The sequence below is a fragment of the Muscardinus avellanarius genome (assembly GCF_963383645.1).
Source record: "Muscardinus avellanarius genome assembly, chromosome: 19".
NCBI lineage: Eukaryota > Metazoa > Chordata > Mammalia > Rodentia > Gliridae > Muscardinus > Muscardinus avellanarius.
The window spans coordinates 21,658,933-21,678,580 of NC_137805.1; the positions used below are offsets into that span (position 1 = coordinate 21,658,933).

Consider the following 19,648-nt stretch of genomic DNA (forward strand, 5'->3'; position numbering starts at 1 on the left):
TAGACACCCCAACTGCAGACCCCTACCTGCAGACCCCTTAACTGCAGACCCCCATCTGCAGACCCCCCAACTGCATACCCCTACCTGCAGACCCCTTAATCTACAAACCCCCTCTGCAAACCCCCATCTGCAGACACCCCCCTCTGTAGACGCCCCATCTGCAGACCCCCATCTACAGACCCTCCCAACTGCAGACCCCCACCTGCAGATCCCTTACTGCAGACCCCCATCTGCAGACCTCATCACCATTCCCTTCTATCTCCAGAGCCTCCCCTCTCCAGACCCTCCTCCACCGCAGGCCCCGCCTCCGGTGCCCCCCCCCCTCATCAGCCCCCACCCTGCACGCTGAGCTGTTGCGGAGCGTGGGAAATAAATAGCAATTGACGCTTTTGATGCTGTGCTTCTTGGACACAGTCATTAGCCAAGAACCAAACTCCTGATGGGCTCTGGGGTGAGAGATGGAGGACCTGGGCTAATGAGGTTCTAATTAGTGACTTCCAGGTGTGGTGATTGCCCAGCGGTTGGGCTGCTGCAGTTAAATCTCTGAGGACTCCTGAATTTCTCTTGGGAAAAATCAAAGTCTGGAGGGGAGGGGCTTTCATGCAGAGGGGGCAGAGTAGGAGGCGACCAAGCAAATATTAGGGCCCCTCCCAGGAGATTGCCAACCAGGGCGCAGGATGGGGCATAGATTCCTAAGGACTTGCAAAGCAGAGGAGGGCGCGGGAGGCCACAGACCCCTGGGAGATTGCCACCCAGGGCCAAGGCCAGGGGCTCCACTCCTGGGGGCATCACCTGGGGGGCTGTGTGGCCGGCACAGGCTAATCTGCCCCAGGATCCTCACCTGTCTACAGGGAGACCAGGAGTTCAGCTATTTAATAAACACCTACTTTGTACTTAGTGTAAACCAGCCTGCCTTCAACAACCCCAGCGAAACCAAGACTGGGACAACAGCCATGTGTCGGAGGTGGGGGAGCTGAGGCATGGGAAGGGTAAGTGGAGCGCTCAGGACCCCTGGGGTCCTCCCAGAGTGGAGCCCGGCCACGCTGCTGGGGGATGGCTGTGTGCACGAGAGTCTGGAGGTGCGGTGGATGGTGGTCCGACCTGCGCTGACATCTTCATTCCTGCCGTCGCCCTCCTCCGGGCTGAGCATCCAGAAAACCACCTCTGGAGCAGCTCACCACAGTGTGGAGCAGAGTCTGAGCTCCGTGGCCTCCGGACCACAGCGGGGGCACGGGGCGCAGGCTCCTTCCGCAACCATGCCGGAGAGCCTGCGGCCCAAGCCCAACATGACTCTGAATAAATGACCAAGTTATGAATTAAAAACAGCAGAAATGTAATTACCGCAGAGCCGACGGAGAATAAAATGGATTATCATGTGGCAGTCATTACGCAGATATCACACGCGCTCTCTTAATGTGCTGCTGATGAAAAAAACCTGTGCGCACACAATCTCTGGGCGATGGCCGCCTAGCTCACGCGGCCCCAGGAGCGGCACAGGGCACCTGCCCCTGCGCCCTCGGCCCCGCTGCGGCCGTCCTGGGGCCACCGCCCAGACTCAGACCACAAACCACGAAAGCCCATCTGCTGGTGCTGGGACAAGGGGGTGATGTCCCTGGAGCCCCACCGTGGCCGGGACGTCCTCAGAGGTGGGCGGGCGGGCCTCTGCTGTTCTACAGCCTGTGGTAGGTAGGTGCCCTGCTCCACTGCCAAAACTATTGAGCGGCAACTGGATACCGGGCCTGGTGCCAGTGACCAAAACTAAGACACCAGCCACAGGGCAGCATGAGCCATAGACACCATGGGCACTGATTGAACAAACTGCAGGTCAGAGCTAATGCACCTCCCAGAAGGCCCAAGGAGCCTGTGCACAGCCAGGCCCATCAGGCACTGGGGAGAGGGGTGGGCTGCCATTCTGCCCAGAATGACCCCGGGCCTCAGGCGGGGCATGGAGTGGATCGGAGATCAGGTGGCCCAGGAGAGGCCGGGAGGGCCAGGCGCAGGTGGTAACTGCAGGCCTGGCGGTCACCTGGTCAAGGGGACTGGCCATGGTTACCAGCACAGAGCCGAGGAGGCCGACTGTTGAAGTATGTGCCTACTTTGTCCTCTGGCCCAACTTGCTGCCCCCCCCCCACCAGGCATGGCCTGCAGGAGGTACAAAGGGAGCCATTTGCTTGGCGGACTTCCGTTCACGGTCACTAGACTCACCTTCCAGAGGGTGGTCTCCCCGTCTCGGGGTCCCCACCCCAAGGGGAGCTGCACAGCTGGTGCAGCTGGGGGACAGAGACGCCGTAGCTAAGAGGCGCAGGCCCAGCGGCATCTGCCTGCACTCTGCCGCCTGCCGCCCCCAGCCAGGCAGGGCCCCTGGTCTCGCCAGATGGGCACACGGGCCTGCTGTGTGACAGGCTCACCCGCGGCAGGATCGGGAGGGACGGTGGCGCCCGCTGGACGTGTTTGATGTTCTCCCGGCTTGTTTTGATGTTCTAGAGCCTTTCATATCTGGCTTGGATGCTAGGGATTTATCTGCCTAGCATTTCAAGTTCTGTGTGTGTGTGGCTCTTAAACATTTATGCCCACCACTGGCGGAAGGTTGTTTTTGTTTACCCCTGTGGGGAGCCATTAAGGTTTCCCCCTTATCTTTGCTAAAGGAACACTTCTGACTGTCCTCCACTCAGCTGACTGCCCTTCGACCAGAGTCAACAAGGTTTGGGGTCATGGAAGGTTCAAAGTAATCAAGGTCTGAGATCAGGTGGTGATGGCGAGAGGGTAGTGACTGACCTGCCCGCGAGGTATGTGCTCTGGGTCTGTCTTTATTGTATTCAGGTGGTGATGGCACGAGGGATTGAGTGACCTGAAACTGTATAAATACCACAAGAGAAATAAACCCAGGATCGGCCAGTAGAGATATGGACCCGGGAATGGCCCGGCGAACCTTCCATGCTTGAATTAAAATTCTTTGAATTAAAGTCTTAGAATTGAATTCTTTCATCCTCACTCCTCTCTTCGGAACCCGTACTTTTGCCAGCTGGCTCCGGCATACCCCATAGAAAATCTTGGCTTCTAAATTTGCCAAATGTCACAGATTCACAAATTGGGACACTATCCTGGCTCCCTCTTTTTTTTTTTTTTATCAGTGTGATTTTTGGGGGTTTTGGGATGTCCTCCAAAGGGCTCATGTATTGAAAGCACGTCCCTGAAGCTGCGAGGTTTATAGGTGAAAAAACTGAATCTGGGTCTAATCCCATCAGTGGGTAGGGAGGAAGGGTTAATGAGTTGAATGGATTTACTGGGTGGTAACTTAGGTGGGGCGAGGCTAAAGGAAGTGGGTCACTGGGAAGGCGGGCCTGGGCTCCGGTTACTTCCTGTCACTTCATAGCTTTCCTCTGCTGCACTGTGATGTCTGCCTTGGAATCAGCAGACCATGGACTATATCTCTGAAAGTATGAGCAGATACACGTTTCCTTCTCTAAGTTGTATCAGGAATTCAGCTGTATCAGAAATTTTGTTCAGCGTGATGAAAAAGCAGATTAACACTACAATAAAACACCCACGGCAGTCAACTTTATTTATTTATTCATTTTGCGGTACTGGGGATGGAACCCGGGGCATTCTCCCTCCGAGATATACCCCCGGTCCTATTTTTCTTTTTTTTTTTTAGTCTTTATATATATTTTGAAGCAGGGTCTCACTGAGTTGTGAAGGGCCTCGCTAAGTAGCTGAGGCTATCCGCAAACTGCGATCCTCTGGTCTCTGCCTCCCGAATTCTGGGATGACAAGCGTGCGCTACCACGCCCAGCTTGCAGTCAATGTTAAAAAGAAAAAAGATTAATTTCACTCACAATGATATTCTTGTCTCCTTTTACAGAAAGGGAAGCCGAGGCGTGCCGCAGCCGACAGCTCGCCTGGGGTCACACAGCCAGGCAGTGGGACCCTGCTCCTCTGCAGAGGGGCTTAGGCTGTGTGCCCAGCAGGGCCTCAGACTGGTGTGGAAAGTCAGCTTTCCTGTGTGCACTGCTGCACCTTCCTGATTGCCCAGAGTCAGAATCCTGCCGGGGGCCCTGGGGAGCCACTGACGGTGCTTGAGCTGCGGGCTTAGGTGCTGTGAAGTTGGCATCTAGGCGGGATGAGGAGGTAGAGCAGAGTGGTCTGGGCTCCTCCAGTGGTCTGCTGGCCTCTCCAAATCATGACTTCGACTCAGAACTGAGCCCAAGCCCAGTGGGCGTTGTCCCAGCAAGCGGGAGGGCTTTGGCAGTAGGTGGGGGAACTGGGAGTGTCCAGTTGCCACCTGGGGTCTTTCTCGCCCAACATCCTGGGAGTCACTGGCCAAGCTGTCCTCTGGCCTGGGTGGCTTACCTGGAGACTGACCACTGACCTGTGGGCTGAGCACAGGCCGGCACACAGCCGGTGCTCAGCCAGTTCCCACGAGGCCAGGAAGCCCGTTTGTTTCCTGCTCACAGGACCATCTTGGTTTTGCCCAGGGCCTGCCCATTTCCCAGCAAGAGACGGTCCCCAAGGCTTGAGGAAGGTGGCCGTCCAGCTCAGGGGTGCAATGGTGTGCCCCTGCCCAGGAAGCTGAGGGAAGAGACCCCTGCTGCCTGCTGGTGTGGGGAGGGTAGACCAGCCAGGAGCCGACAAAGGTAGACACTGACGGCCCAGACCAGGCTTGTGCTGCCCCCTGGTGTCCACTGGCAGTACCCGTGGAACCCCCACCCGCTGGAGGACCCAGGAGCTGTCCCCAGGTGAAAGCTCACAGCCAAAGCTGGGCCCTGACCACAGTTCCCTTCAGAAAGCAACATTTTGCAGCCAGAGCGGGGCTCCCGAGGAGAGGCTGGGGATGCGGGTGAGGTCACATGGTGCGCGAGGTGAGGCTGGGCAGGACTCCAGCACTCCGACATGCGGGGACATCCAGCTGTCTTCACCGGGATGTGGAGCCTGAGCTCCAGTGAGCGCCAAGGCCTGGGTTGTGTGAGTATCAAAATCTTTGTGCAATAAAACAGATCAAAGTTGAAAGGTAGCTGTTCCCGGGAGAGGCCAGACCCGAAGAGCAGAGACGCCGCTCTGGGGACGCGGAGAGTCAGGGCGAGAGGCGCCGGCCCTGCAGGATGCAGGCGCCCAGCCAGGCAGCTCCTGGAGCAGGGGCAACGGGCGGAAGCTGCTGTCTGTGCTCAGACCACCCTCGGCCCAAGGCCAGGGGCGCCACACAGCGGCCGCGTCCACACAGCAGGCAGGGAGGTGGCCCGGCTGCCGCTGCTCCTTGGGCTCACTGGTGTGGTGGGGAGAGCCGGCGAGCTCCGCGGTCTCCTCTTGTAAGGACAGTGGTCCTCCTGGGTCAGGGTCCCTATGACCTCGGACGCCCTAACTCCCTCCTGGAGGCTCAGCCCCAGTGGAGGCAAATCTGATGGGGCGCGTCTCAGTCCCCAGAGCTGACCGCCCTCGCTGGTAACGAGGGAGATGCAGTGGAGAAAGTGAGCCGCTACTTTTTCTTTTTTTTTAGGGTACCTGGGGCATTCTACCTTCAAGCTGCACACCCAGCCCTACTTTTTTATTCTGTATTTTGAAACAGGGTCTCACTGAGTTGAAAAGGGCCTCACTAGGTAGTAGCTGAGGCTGGCCTTGAACCACAATCCTCCTGTCTCAACCTCCCAAATCCTGGGATTACAAGCATGTGCCACCACCTTTGCCAGGACCTTTGCCAGGCCAGTGCCTGGGATGGCCTGCACCCAAAGCCCATGCAAAGGTCGGGTATCACCTCCAAATTTTGCAGGTTCATAGAAACAAAACATACTGTACAAGATGTGGTTTTAGATATTAAAATTTATTTACATATGCACAATTGCAACTGAGGGAGGACACACAGAAACACGGTGTCCCCGCTGACCACCTGGGGCCCTCCCAGTAGACTCACAGCCCTGCTTGAGTTTACCCCAAGGTCCACCACAGGGCCAAGTGTAAGACTTGTTTTTATGTAAAATGTGAATCCACAAACATAGATTTGGGTGAGTTGCTCCCGCCCACGGCAGAGGCCGCATGGGTCCCAGGACAGGAGGTAGTTCCGCTGACCACACTGCCCTGGGGCTGCCTGCCCACCAGTCAGGGAAGTGCGGGCCACGCAGGCAGCCCACCAGGTGCGACACCCCGATGCACGGGGCGGGGGTGGGAGGGGCGCGTCCACCTCGGATGTGTCTCAGGCCATTCCTCTGAGGCTCTGAGGCTCGTGGCCCGGTGCTCAGTCGTGGCCCTGGGGCTGCTCCAGCGGCCCCAGAATCCAGGGCTAGACTGCAGCAAGGCGAGGGCTCGGCCCTTCCAGAGGGAGGCAGTGCAGGCTCTTGTGCTCAGGAGATGCCGGGGCTGCCGGCCGGGAGGGGGTCAGATGTCGCTCTGGAGCTGGACCTCTGTGGGGTTTTCAGAGGCTGAGGAATGGCTGGGCAGGGGGGCTTCCAGGCCGTCGGAAGATCCTGACGGGGCCTTGTAGAGGAAGGAGGCGGTGGCAAAGAAGAGGAAACCAAGCACCTGGGAAGACAGAGGGGTAGGGTTAGGGTTCGAGGCCGCCTCAGTGACCCCTCAAAGCAGGGTCTGTGGGACCTGGCCCGCCTAGGCCCCTCCACCCCTTGCCGGTGTCCCTCTCACGAGGACGCTGAGACCACCCTGCTCTGGAGCAGACGCGCATTCCCTGCAACACTCTTTAGTAAGGGAAGGGCACTAGCCTCTGGCTGAGAGCAGGGCTGGGGCATGAGGTGCGGGAGGCATTCATGGCTGGGTATCTGCGAAGGGGGCTTCATGTGGAAATCATCTTCATACATGTAACTTTTGTGTGTTTATGTGTATGTCTGTGTGGTACTAGGAATGAAACCCAAAGGCATTCGACCTCCAAGCTACACCCCTATCCCTTTTTTTTTTTTTTTTTTGGTGGTACTGGGGTTCCTGGAAGCCCTTCTATCTCTGGGCTACACTCCCAGACCTATTTTATATTTTTGAAGCAGGGTCTCTTACGCCAGCGCGGCTGGCTTCGAACCTGCGCGATCCTCCTGTCTCCGCCTCCCAAGCGCGGGGATTACAAGCGTGCGTCACTACGCCCGGCCCCCTATCCCTTTTTTAAAAAAGCTTTTTTTCTTTGAAACAGGATCTCCCTAGGTTGCTGAGAGCCTCATGGACTTGCTGAAGCTGACCTCAAACCTGTGATCCTCCTGTTTCAGCCTCCCAAGCACTGGGATTACAGGTATATACCACCACGCCCGGCTGTACAGATAATTATGTTGAACATCTTGGGACCAGGGCATCCTGATACCCAGTGGCCTCAGAAGAACCAGGAAAGGAGGCAGAGACACGGCAGAGGAGACGTGTCGGCTCCTTGGCCTTGGGTTTCTGGCCTCAGGACCCTGACAGAGGGGAGGATGTTCCTGCTGTTTCAGCCCCCCACCCTCACTCCCGTTTTCAGAATTTGTTAGCGTAGCCAGAGGCCTGGCGTGGGGCTGGTGGGCCCCGCTCCGCATCCTCAGGGGCAATTTCTTAGTCTTCGTGTCTCAGTTTCTTCACCCGCAACGTGGGGCTGCGTTGGCCCTGCCGGGTGTGAGTGGGACACAGTCGTGTGCAGGCCGTGGTGAGTGTGAGCACGCCTGTGCCCTCTGTACGATGTAGAGCTCATGTGTGCACATCTAAGAACACTTTTTTTTGTGTGTGTGTGTGGTACTGGGGTTCCTGGAAGCCCTTCTACCTCCTGGGCTACGCTCCCAGGCCTATTTTTTTTTTTTTTTTTTTTTTTGAAACAGGGTCTCCTAAGCCAGCATGGCTGGCTTCGAACCTGCGTGATCCTCCTGTCTTCGCCTCCCAAGCGCGGGGATTACAAGCGTGCGCCACCACGCCCGGCTCTAAGAACACTTTTTGTGTGTCCTGGGGCAGCTATTCTCCGGGCTGCACAGGGATCAGAGGCTGACTGCACCGCTTCTAGTCACACCCACGCAGGTGCTCAAAGCCAAAGTCCTGAGCACCTGCCTCCCACGGGGCCCACCAGGCATCCAGGTAGGAAGAACCTGGTGCAGGGGAGGGTGGATCGTGGGTGTGTGAGGCGGGGACCAGCTTTGGACAGAGCTTAGGCAGCTGCGTTCCACTTCACGTGAAAGCCTGCTGCTTTATCCTCTTGTGGGAGAGGTTGGGAGTAACCTCTGTGCTCCTCTCCAGGTAGCACGGCCCAAGGTTACAACAGGGAGCTTCTCTTAAGAGCTGAAAACCAAGGGTCAGGCAGAAGGGCTAGGATGGCGACATACCCTGCAGACCTGGCCGGGAGGGAGCGGAGCCTGTGGCTGCTGGGACGGGCAGCCACGGCGGAGTGGGCGGCCCCTAACACCTGGCTACAGCACAGTGGGGCTTGCTCCCCTACCCAGGGCCTGCTGCCCGCTCCGGCCCCTGCACCCCTCACATCTTCCAGGCCCACGAGGATGGAGAAGGTGCCCTTCTGGAAACTGAGGCATGGGAGCACCTTGGTGCTGGTGCCTGCAAACCAGGCAGCGTTGGCAGGTGGAGCGCCCGGAGCCCCTGGGCAGCTGGCGGAGCCCCCGCCCTCTGCTCTCCAGGACAGGCCTCGGGCCCCAAGGTCCCGCTCACCTTGTACGTGAGCCCCGCGATGAGCATGTAGCGGCTCATGGCCGCGTTCTGGTACACGAAGCAGGAGCCCTGCTGCTCACACTGGTTCTGCCTCAGCAGGCAGGCCTTGTCGATCACCCAGCCGAAGGCGATGGGCCCCGGGATGCTGCCTGCGGAGAAGGGCTGGCTCAGTACCATGCGTGGGCCCCGGAATGTGTGCGTGGGACCCCAAATATGTGGGCTCTCAGCAAGACAACGGTGGCCATTGTGTGGGGGGGACCAAAAGGGGACTTAAAAGCCCCTTTCTCGGGGCACCTGGAGTCAGGGTTGGCTCGGAGCAGGGAGCCTTTGTGTTATAACAAGGAAGTGCAATCCTTTGGGCAAATAGATGCCGGCGAGCCCCTCTAGTGGGCAGTCAGGGAGGGACCCTCCCTGTGGTGGCCTCCGCAAAGGCTTAGGGAGGGCGGCGCCCAGAACATGGCGCACGGCTGTGCGTGGCTCCCTCACCAAGTACAGTACCTAGTGTTCTAACGATGATCCACTGGATCCCCAAGGCGAAGGACCTCTGCCGGTCACAGACGCACCTGCAACAGGAAACCCCGGCGTCAGCCCCCGCACAAGCATGTCCACGTCGCACCCTCACGCCGGCAGCCGCGTCGTGGCCGTGCCCCGGGCCACAGCACCACCTCCCCAGGTGGCCAGCACCTTGCCAGAGGTCAGAGACAGTTAGCTCTTTGCCGCCAGCAGCGGCCGGCGCTTTCCAGGCCTGGTACTGCTCCGGCACGGCTGCCAGGTGCAGGGCGCCAGCTGCCTGTGCTGCAAGAGAGTCCGCGTACTTACCGCAGGGTGGCCGTCAGCGCAGGAATGCTGCTGAGGAAGGTAAAGATAATTACAACGAACACGAGAACCAGAAGGAGGGGCTTTCTCTGACAAGTGGAGGCGCACTTCCCTGCGGTGGCATTGCCAGACCCCGAGGAAACGCTCGGAGGGACACAGCTACAGTTTCGGTACACCTGGGAAGCCCAACAAGAGCGCTGATCACAGGGAGAAAGCACAGGCCTGCCCGGCCCCCGGCCAGCCGCCACACTCACCTTCGGGCTGCCCAGGCCAGGCCCGGGGGCCTCGGGGCACCCCGCGTGGCAGGGGGAGTGGTACGTGGTGCCGTCGGAGCCGCACACGGGGCTGTAGTGCTCGGGCCGGCAGCGGCAGCCGGCGTTGCAGGGCGCCGTGAGGTTCAGGTGACCTTCGGGCAGGAGGCTGTGGGAGAGGAGGCCGCTGGGAGGGAGGCCAGAACCGAGTGGTGCCCCCAGGCCCAGGGCACCCCCAGCGCTTGTCCCCACTGGCCGACATCTGGTGTCTACGCACTGGCCAAGCTTAGACCACCTGGAGCCTGAGGCGCTCCCAGTTTGATGACGGGCTCCCATAGCGCCCCGCCCCAGCTCTGGCCTCCCCCGCAATGTACTGCTCCTAGCTGGCTGTTTGGGGTTTTCTTTTTCTCGAGAGGCAATATGGCTCAAAGGCAAAAGTTGGGAAGGAGTACCAGGCATGATACCCGGTTGCTTGGCACAGGCCGGCTGTGTGTTCAGACAATCACACGCGTGTAGCAGCCTGTGCAGGTGTGCACGGCGTCCTCTCCCGCAAACCCAAGCACGCTGAGCCCGCTCTTCCTCCCCGCCCAAGACTGTCTTTAGGATGCTGAGGGTGGCTTCCTCGCGGTGACAGAGTCCTCTGGGCAGAACGCTCCCTGCCCCTGGGTCCCAGAGGCCGCACAGCGCCCCATCCCTGGGGCTGTGGAGGAAGCTGCTGTTGCTCCTTGACACCTCCCATTCCCAGCAACACGTCTGGCCCTCCCCAGCTGCTTGGGACAAATGTCTCCCTAGTCCCCCCACAGGGCAACCAGCGAGAGCTGATGCCCAGCCACGTCCACCATGAGGACCCTGGGAGCTGGGCCACCCTGTCCCATGTACAGAGGAGAGGAGAGGGAGTGGCCTGAATCTAAAGTGACTTGGGCCGACATGGGCCACTGCACATGGGTAAGAACTGCTGGCGCCCCACCGGCCCCGCCCCGCCTCACCTCCCGCTGTAGCCGGCCGTCACGCCGGCCATGGGCACGTTGGGGCAGTGGGTGAGGAAGACAAGGAAGGCAAGCAGGCTGGTCAGGGTGCAGAGCAGGCATAGTCTGATGATCCCGGGGCCCCGGAGCTTGAACCTGTTCACCATGAAGCCGCCCAGGAGCGTGCCGCCGCCGCCTGCTGGCACCACCAGGTACCCTGGGGAGAGGGGAGGGCTTAGGGGGCCGGAGCCACCGACCCGGGTCTCCTCAACTGCACTACTGCGTGGGGAAGCCGAGGCGCCGAGGGATCAATCCCTGCCTGTTGGAGAGACCCAGGTGTGGGGCGGGGCCAGGACCAGGAGAAGCAGGGCATCCACGGAGCTTGGCCACTCTGTCCAGGGACTCTCGCTCCCGAGTCTCACCCCCCAGTCCCTGCAGGCCGATCCTGACAAGACTGTGGCCGTTGTACGCAACACGGGGGTGGGTAGGCAAGGGGGGAGGGTCCTGAAGGCCACCTAGGGTCCCTGGCTGGGTGAGGTGACCAGGTCTGGTAGGCAGTGGAAGAGGGAGGAGAGGTCTGGGTGCAGAAGATGCCCTAAAGAGGGGTGGAGTTGTAGGCAGGCACTGGGCATGTGGGCTCAGCCCAGAGGGGCCCCTCAAGAGAGTGTCCAGAGGAGGTGGGATCCCCAGCCCTCTCCCCCTAGGCAGTGGGAGCTGGAAGTGGGCGTCAGCTGGTGGCCAGCGCGTGCAGCTCAGTGCTACCCTGCGCCCTGATACGTCCTGCCAGCATGGTCAGCAAGGCTGGGCTCCCTCAGGATGGGTGCCCGTGAGCACTAGCAGGGCAGAGCCAGGCTCCGGCCACAAGGCCCCGTGAGCTTCCGGGACCCAGGGCGGCCAGCTCCAACCCTTCCTGCCGCAGACAGCAGGGTGGTGGTGGCGAGCGGGGTTGCCCCCATGCCCTGCCCCTCCTGAGGGCCCGCAGACTATAGCCGGCCCTGACTGCCCTTCTGCAGAGCACCTGGTCCTGAACTTTCTTACCAAACAATGTAGCGGCTTCAGAAGCACTCAGGCTGAACTGGGCCTCCAGGAACTTGGGGCCGAACGTGGACATGGCAGCTATGAGCGTGGCCTCGGTGGCCCCCGCCAGGCACAGCAGGATGAACGTGGGATTCTTCAAGAGGAGCCAGATGGCGCTGGGTGGGGATGGGGAACCGAGAGGAGGGAAGAGACTGAGGGTCAGAGCGGGCCAGAGTTTTTGTGTGAGGAAGCCGCCCTTCCCATGGCTGTGGCCTCTCCCCGAGAACAACAGACCCCCGTTCTGGGAGGGCAGTGGAATGGGGTCCAGCAAGGGAAGAGGCACCCCCACATGTGTGCCAGAGAAGCCAGGAAGGGGCTCAAGGCTGGCTTGGCAGGCAGAGAACCAATGGCTTCATATTATAAGTCTGACCCAGTCATCCCAAAAGATGCTGGAACAGACTGTGGGAAACCCTGACGTGACTTCAGTGTGTCGAGAAGCCCCGCATGGCCCCCGACACTGCTGAACTGCCAAGCTCAGGGCGGGGCCCAGCTGCCAAGAGTGGGGCCAGTTCTTGAACCGCAGGCCCAGGGAAGAGGGCAGGAAGTCCCTGGGATTTGGAACCGGCCCTCTGAGGGGCCCTGGGTGGTCTTGGCGGTCTCTCCGCCTTCTCTAGGCCTGTACTTGGGGTGATGCCAGGGCCGGATGCAGCCCGCTGATCCCCTGGCAGCTCAGAGCCCTCCCTCCGGTGACTGGAGGACCGTGTGCCTGCTGGCCCTGGGGCAGGACTTGGCCTCTTACTCTCAGCCTATACCTGGCACCTGGGTTGGACTGCAGTGATGCCATGTCTTGCTCCGTGGCCCCTGTGGGGAGGCCCCGTGCCTTGCTTCCCCAGCAAGGGCAAAGCCGGGCTCAGACCCTGACTGGGGCTGCCATGGGTCTGTGGGGAGCCTCTCTGCAGGAATGGAGAAGCAGCCTCCAGTGTTCCTGGGCTAGAGGCCGGGGCACACACTGCTGACTGTGAGGTTAGACACAGGCGACGCTGATGGGCGACGCTGACGGGCAACACAGATGGCCAGCACACAGCAGGGCCTGGGCACAGGGCCGGGGAGGATGGCCGCACAGGAAGTCACACCGTGGGCTCGGGCTGGGGCAGAAGTGGCCAGGGCAGGCCAAGCCAGCTGTAGTCCTGGGCTTGTTTCAAGAGCTGCATCTGCTTCTCAGACACAGAGCACAGTCTCATCCCCAACACAGCGGTGGCAGATGGGCTGTGCTCAATCCCCTGAGGCCGCCACACGGGCAGAGGAGCACAGAGCGCTGTCCTGAAGCCTGGCTTCCAGCACAGAGAACTCACACTTCCACAACAATAAAACAACCTCTCCAAGCCGTGATGGGCGTCTGGCTGCCAGAGCCTTTGGAATATTCTTTGTGAGTGTGTCCAGTGTGGCCATCAGACACTGCCTTGTGTCCACAGCTCAGTGTTTTAAAAACAGATGCAAGCTGGACATAGTGGTGCAGGCTTGTAATCAATCCCAGAACTTGGGGGGCTAAGATAGGAAGATTTCAGGTTCAAAGTCAGCCTCAGCAAGTATTGAGACTCTCATCACCCTAGCAAGATTCTGTTTCCGAATAAAAATTACTAGGGCCAGGGGTATAGCTTGGAGGTAGAATGTCCCTGAGTTCAGTCCCCAGTACCACACACACACACACACACACACACACACACACACACGGGCAGAAACAGGAGGGTGTGCTTGCCCCCGTCACACTGGGGTGCTGGCTTCGACGGCCCCACCTCCCTGCTCACCAGCAGGAGGGCACGCTCCCCCCGCACCCCCCACTACATCTAGATGTGATAACAAACTCCAGCGCATCAAGGCAGCCTGCAGCACCTTGGCGCGTAAATGTTCCACATTTTGAGGATATGGGACAAAAATAAATTGGATTCTGAGAAAGTAGGAATGTGCAGGGGGGCCGTGATTAGCAGGGGGCCCCTGATGCAGCCAGCAGGTGCCTCGGGGAGGGAGGTGGTGGAGGACGTGTGCTGGGCTTCCCAGCCACCAAAACTCGGAGCTCCGGCCTGGCGCCCAGCAGCAGCCAGGTCCTCTCATCCCTATCTTGGTTCACACAGGAGCAGCGGTCCCTTCCTGGTCAGATACTAGGCTCCAGGTCCAAACAGGGAAGAAGGAGTGTGGGCTCCCATCCCAGAGAGAGGATCCCGCCTCCGGGCACTGGCTGGTCCAGGTGCAGGGGGCTGGGAGCAGGCCCGGCCACGTCCCCACATGGCCCAGACCTGCTTGACTCGGGCCCGTTGGCTGGTGCCGAGGAGGTGACTGGCTGCCCGGGCAGCGAGCCCCCTGATTTCCTCCCCCAGCTCGGCTGCAGGGTGGAAGCCCACGTGTTGACTTGGCCAGGGAATTGGTCCTGGCTTAGCAAAGGGCGCGTGCTCCAGAGTCATTTGTTAGTGGCAGCTGGTCTAGGGAACCGGCCCTGGGCATCACCCTCCTGTCCCTTGACACAGAGGCCCAGGCCTGCGTCCACACTGGGATGAGGCTCAGGGCTGCCTATTGGCCCCTTGGGTTGGGGTGACCCCTGCTCAGTGGGCAGGCCGCTGGCCCGTCTGGGGAACCTAAGGGGGGTGGGCAGTGAAGTGCAGGCCCTGAGTGACCTCGTCCCACCTTGGCAGGCCAGCACTGACTGCTCTGTACAGGGGACAGACACAGGGGACAGGCTTCCTGCGGGGTGACCCCAGCCCTTTATCTGCTCTCTGCTCACCTGTCACCAACAGCCTCTGCCCCTGTGTGGCCAGTTGGTGTCGCCCTTCACAAGCTCAAGGACCTGAAAGGGCTGCAGCAGGTCCCAGGGGACCCAGGGCCACCTCCGGCCCTGTGGAGAGCAGGGAAGTGTAGGATCCCTCAAGGACACTGGGCTCTGCGCTGTCCCTCATGCCCAGCAGCTCAGTGCCCGCACACAAAGACGTCAGGTCACAGACACCCAGGAGGAGAGGACAGAGGGAAGACAGCAAGGGAAATGTCTGCGCCCGCGAGGCAGGAGGAGGAGCAAGGGGCAGGACAGCCCAAGGGCAGTCCCATAGGTGGCACCCAAGAAGCGGCTGCCGGCTGGGGCTCTGGGAGGGCCACCTGGTGACCCCTGGTGAGATTGCAGCCCGCCCCGTGGCGTGGCAGGACCGTGGAGGCGCGGCTGCTCCCTAATCTTCTGCCATGTTTTGGGGCTGGTGGGTCACTGACCGTCTGGGGTGGTGGGGCTCTGGAGGGGTGGCCCATGTGCTTACAGTGGCAAGTCTCTGACAGTCCTCCCGAAGGCCGGGTTGCTGGCCGCCCTGGGCCTCTGTCCACTCAACTGCTGTGTTTCGGCCGCTCGCATGGCCATGTAGCGCTGGGAGCCTAAAGGGACAGAGTCCGCAGGTGGCTGTGGCTTCCAGCGGCTTAAGGCTGACCCCTGCCCGCTCCTCCACTGCTCGGGGCCTTGGAACTTCCCCACCTGACCCCTGAGACCGGAGAGACGGGATGAAGGGGCTGGCTCTGGCTGGGACACTGCATGGCCCAGGGGTGGGGAGAGGCCACGGCGTGGGGACCACGGCCATCGTGTCCAGGTTCGCCCTGCCTGGACACGACACCTGTCCTTCTGGAAGGGAGATTTGGATTAGCCTCTGCCCTTGCTCCTCTTCAGTGGGAGTGACCAGAAGGAAGAGGACGGGAAGGGAGGAGCTGCCTCCTGGAGCTGCGGCCAGGCCGACCCAGGGGACCCACCTGGGAGCTGCCGGGGATAGCCGAGGATGGGGATGGCGATGAGGAAGGACGTGGCCCCAGCACCCAGGAAGCCAATCCACCAGGCGCCCACCCACCGTGGGTTCTCTGTGGTCAGTTCCGTCCTGTCGGAGAGGAAGTGGTACTTAGGTCACGGTGGCCCCCACCCTGTCCTTCTCAGCACGCGCACGCTGGACAACTGACTGGGGGTCTACAGACCTCTGGGGACCCTCTGTACCAGGGGCTCCCACAGTACAGCTGCTGGCCCACTCCTTGCAGACTGAAGGAGACCCCCCTCAAATATACACCCCGGCTCACACATTCCCAACCTCCAAACCCTGGCCCGCAGGACAGGCTGCCTGCAGTAGGTCCCCGGGCGGGCACCTTGTGGGGCCTGGAAGGGCAGGCTCTCCAAGCAATTGTCCCCCCACCAGCATCAGGGGCAGATGGTGCCCCCAGGACCCCTGGAGCTGGGGGACAGGGGCTCAGCTGCAGTTCACTGAGCCCCCCACAGAGGCACCAGCCGCCCTGGAGCCCGGGCCTCCAGGCGTGTGTCATCTCAGGGAGGAGGAGGGGGCAGAGGCCAGTAGGGGCAAGGGCAGCAGCCAGACACAGCACTGTCAGGCTCCCATCAATGGAATGTCGCAGGGGGCGGGGGACACGCGCTGGCTGGGGACGGACCCAGATCATGACGAGTGGAGGGCCCCCACCCAGGGCTTGTGCCTACCCTGCTCCAGGCTCTGCACCTGGGCCAGAGGGGCTTTTGTGAGGGCAGAGGGCTAGCGACCACCCGCAGAGTCCTAGGGGTGGGCAGCCATGCCCGAGACTTGTCCTGGAGTCGGGGAGACTTTGGAGCAGCCCTTCGCACGCAGGGCAATGAACCCGGGTGTTACGGGCCCCGTGGTCAGCAGCTGGCCAGGGCCAACTTCCCGTTGTCCCCCTCTCTGCCCTCCCACCCTCCACTCGCTTTCTTTCCTGTTTAAATTTACAAAAACTATCATCAAACAAGACACAGGAAATGAAAGACACCAGAGGCTCTGCTGCTGGCAGTAGCAAAAGGGCTGTCAGTCCTGCAAATGAAGGCCTTAGCGGAGCCCTAGAGGGCTCGGGCACTGAGCCTGAGTCCCTCTGCCCCTCCCCCTGCCCCTGCCCCTGCCCCAGGCTGGGCTTCCCGAGCCAGCCCTGGGCCCATCCTGGAGCCATGGACTCCGCTGTGTCAGAACAGGCTGCTGAGACAGACAGGTGGGCAGCCCGGGCCGCTCACCTCTGGCCCACTTCCGTGTAGATGTTCAGCATGGCGCCTCCAACCAGGTAGCCGGCGGCAGGGCCCAGGATGGCCGCGGTGTAGAAGACAGCTACAAAGTGAGCAGAGGGGAAAGGGTTGCCATGCCAGCCCGGAGGCCCCTCCTGGGGGAAGCCCTGCCCGTGTTCCTGTGCACGCTGCCTCGCTGAAGACCCCTAGGTCAGGTCTCTCCACGCAGCCTGCACCAGGCCAGATACCCAAGTGGAGTCACTGGTTTTCTTTTCTCTCTTTCTTCTTTCTTTCTTTCTTTCTTTCTTTCTTTCTTTCTTTCTTTTCTTCTGTTTCTTTTTCTCTCTTTTTTTATATGTAGGGGATGGAACCCAGGGGCATTCTACCTCTGAGCTATACCCCCAGCCCTATTTTTTTTATTTATTTATTTATTTATTTATTTATTTATTTATTTATTTATTTATTTTTGGTGGTACTGGGGTTCCTGGAAGAACCTTCTACCTCTGGGCTACACTCCCAGACCTATTTTTTTTTTTTAATATTTTTATTTGGAAACAGGGTCTCTTAAGCCAGCGTGGCTGGCTTCAAACATGCGTGATCCTCCTGTCTCCGCCTCCCAAGCGCGGGGAGTACAAGCGGGCGCCACCATGTCCAGCTTATTTTTTTATTTTGAAATAAGTTCTCACTAAGTTGCCGAGGGCCTCACTAAATTGCCGATGCTGTCCTCGAGCCCATGATTCTCCTGTGTCAGCTTCCCAAGTACTGGAATTGGAATCAACTTTTCAAAACTTCCTCTAAAGTAAACTTGGGACAACTGGACTCCTTCAGGAGGGAGCAAATACCCAGGATACATCCTTCAGGGTGGGTGCGGTGCCACAGCCTTCCCGGGATGAGGGCCAAGGGATCCAGGGCCTCGCCGCCCTTCCTACACCGCATGTCCCAGAGCCCCTCATCTGGGGTTGGGAAGGACCAGCCCCTAGATGGCCTCACTAAGTGATACAGGGAGCTGAGGTTTTAACCTCAGCATCCAGCCCCGAAGTGCCGTCCAGCTACTCTGACTGTCCCCGAGCCTCCCCTCTGGGAGGGCTGAGTCACACACGAGGGACACAGAGCCACAGCACAAGGCTAAGTCCTCCGAGGGAGAGCGTGGGTCTGCCAGGCCTGGGGGACTGTCCCAACACTGCCCTCGCTGTCCCAAGACACAGGTCCCTGGGGCTACGTGGAGCCGGGGCCCGCTCGGCCTTGCCTGAGTCCCCATGCAGATCTGAGGGGACAGTGAGAACTCGGGAGCCACAATGTGATTTTGCCTGGATGTTGACTCTTCCCGGGTCCCCCCAACTATTTTCCACTGCATGGCCAGTCTCGGGCAGGCGTGGGGACGCAGAGGCACTGTCCCTCACCACCCGGCTGCCTGCAGAGCTCCTCCCAGATGCAGGGAGGGTCTGCAGCCGGTTCGCCAGGCCCCAACCCATGCCCCATGGGCCCCATGTATGGGCAGATGCTGTGTGGGGTCTCTCTGGCTGTGGTGGTCTGGAGTCCCTGGTGGGGGCTTCATATGAAAGACAACCGCACATCCACCAACCCTGAGGCTCAGGTGAACCTACCCCGCCCGCACCTGCCGTCTCAGGTAGAGTCCCTGTGAGCCAGGGTGCACCCAAGGAGCCAGGCGTGGCCCGGCTCCCAGCAGGCCCCAGCTCAGGGTGTACAATCGTCTTGCTAATGCTGCCCTCTGGCCTCTTGCGACAGCCAGCCCCACTCACCAATGTAGACGGGTGAGTAACTGGACTTGACGTTCTCGTCCAGGTAGGTGACACCCAGTGTGTAGAGAGGCGTGGCTCCCATGCCGTGGAGGAACTGGCCCAGCATGAAGACCAGCCGGTAGCCGGATAGGCCCGAGGCACTGTCCACACATGCCACGCTCCGGTTGGCCGGGCAGGTCCCGAACCCTTGGTCCACCTCCACCTCATAGCGGCCGGCAGTAAAGTGGGGCAGTGCGAACACCAGCGAGCCGGTGCCCAGCACCAGCACGCCCCGGCCCAGCCAGCGAGGCTTGTGCCCGCTGCCCCCAAAGTAGCTGACGAAGGCCAGGCAGAGGCAGGCGGCAATGTCGTAGGAGCTGGCGATGAGCCCGCTCTGGTAGCTGTGGAGGTCGAAGCGCCGCTCGATGGAGGTGATGACGGTGTTGATGAAGCCGTTCACCGTCATGCCCTGCAGGAAGGAGGCCGCACACAGGAAGAACAGGAAGCCCTTGGGTGTGTTGAAGGCCTGCAGGCACCGCGGGGCGAAGGCCCGCCAGCCGCACGCCGTGCTCTGCCCCGCTGAGACGTACTGCGCCTTGTGCACCGCTAGGCTGCCCCGCTCCTCAGCCTGGGGCTCGCACAGGGGCCAGCTGCGGGAGTCCAGGGGTCTGAGGGCAGTGGAGCGCAGAGAGCCCGGGGAGGCCCTGCTGCCCGGTGGGGTGTGGTCAAACCCATTCTCCATGGCGGGGTTTGCGCCGGCAAAGAGGAGCTGCTGCATGGAGAGGAAGTCCTTGTCTCCCATCACGTGCTGGGGCATCTGGGGGCTGGCGGTGAGGGCCTCGGGAGCCCGCTGGGACAGCGTGACGGCAGCAGAAGCGGCCCCGAGGGATCCAGTGGCGGGCGCGTTCTGCGAGAAGAAATCTGGTTAGCACAGCCACCTGTCCCCGCACACACGGAGACCTGGTGTGAAGGCTCCAGCCCTGTCTCTGGGGTGGGCCAATGGCCTTCCAGCCTGGACCCTGGAACCGAGTCTCATGGGTCGGCCACCTCTGACCAGCCCCTCCCTAAATCTAAACCGTACTTTAGGGAATCTTGTCCAGGGCCATAGCTGCATTCCAGCACTTTTTTTTTTTTTTTTTTTTTGAACTGTTGGAAGGAGAAGCTGTCTCTTGGGAGGTATGGCCGCAGGGGCTGAAGCTGGAGGCCAGGAAGCTGAGGGCAGAGCGGGGTGATCACAGGACGGACCGC

At 60.4% G+C, this 19,648-nt stretch overlaps 1 protein-coding gene across 1 annotated transcript; it reads right to left on the reverse strand.

The window, feature by feature from the left end:
* Positions 1 to 6,363: 6,363 nt before the first annotated feature.
* On the reverse strand, positions 6,364 to 19,217 carry SLCO4A1 (solute carrier organic anion transporter family member 4A1; the record flags this gene model as incomplete). The annotated part of the gene is made up of 11 exons (XM_080716469.1): positions 6,364 to 6,507; positions 8,596 to 8,744; positions 9,094 to 9,158; positions 9,415 to 9,587; positions 9,666 to 9,831; positions 10,649 to 10,844; positions 11,666 to 11,820; positions 14,935 to 15,046; positions 15,413 to 15,534; positions 16,674 to 16,764; positions 18,422 to 19,217. The coding sequence occupies 11 exons, from the start codon at positions 19,215 to 19,217 to the stop codon at positions 6,364 to 6,366; spliced, it is 2,169 nt and encodes a 722-aa protein (XP_080572595.1).
* Positions 19,218 to 19,648: the final 431 nt, after the last annotated feature.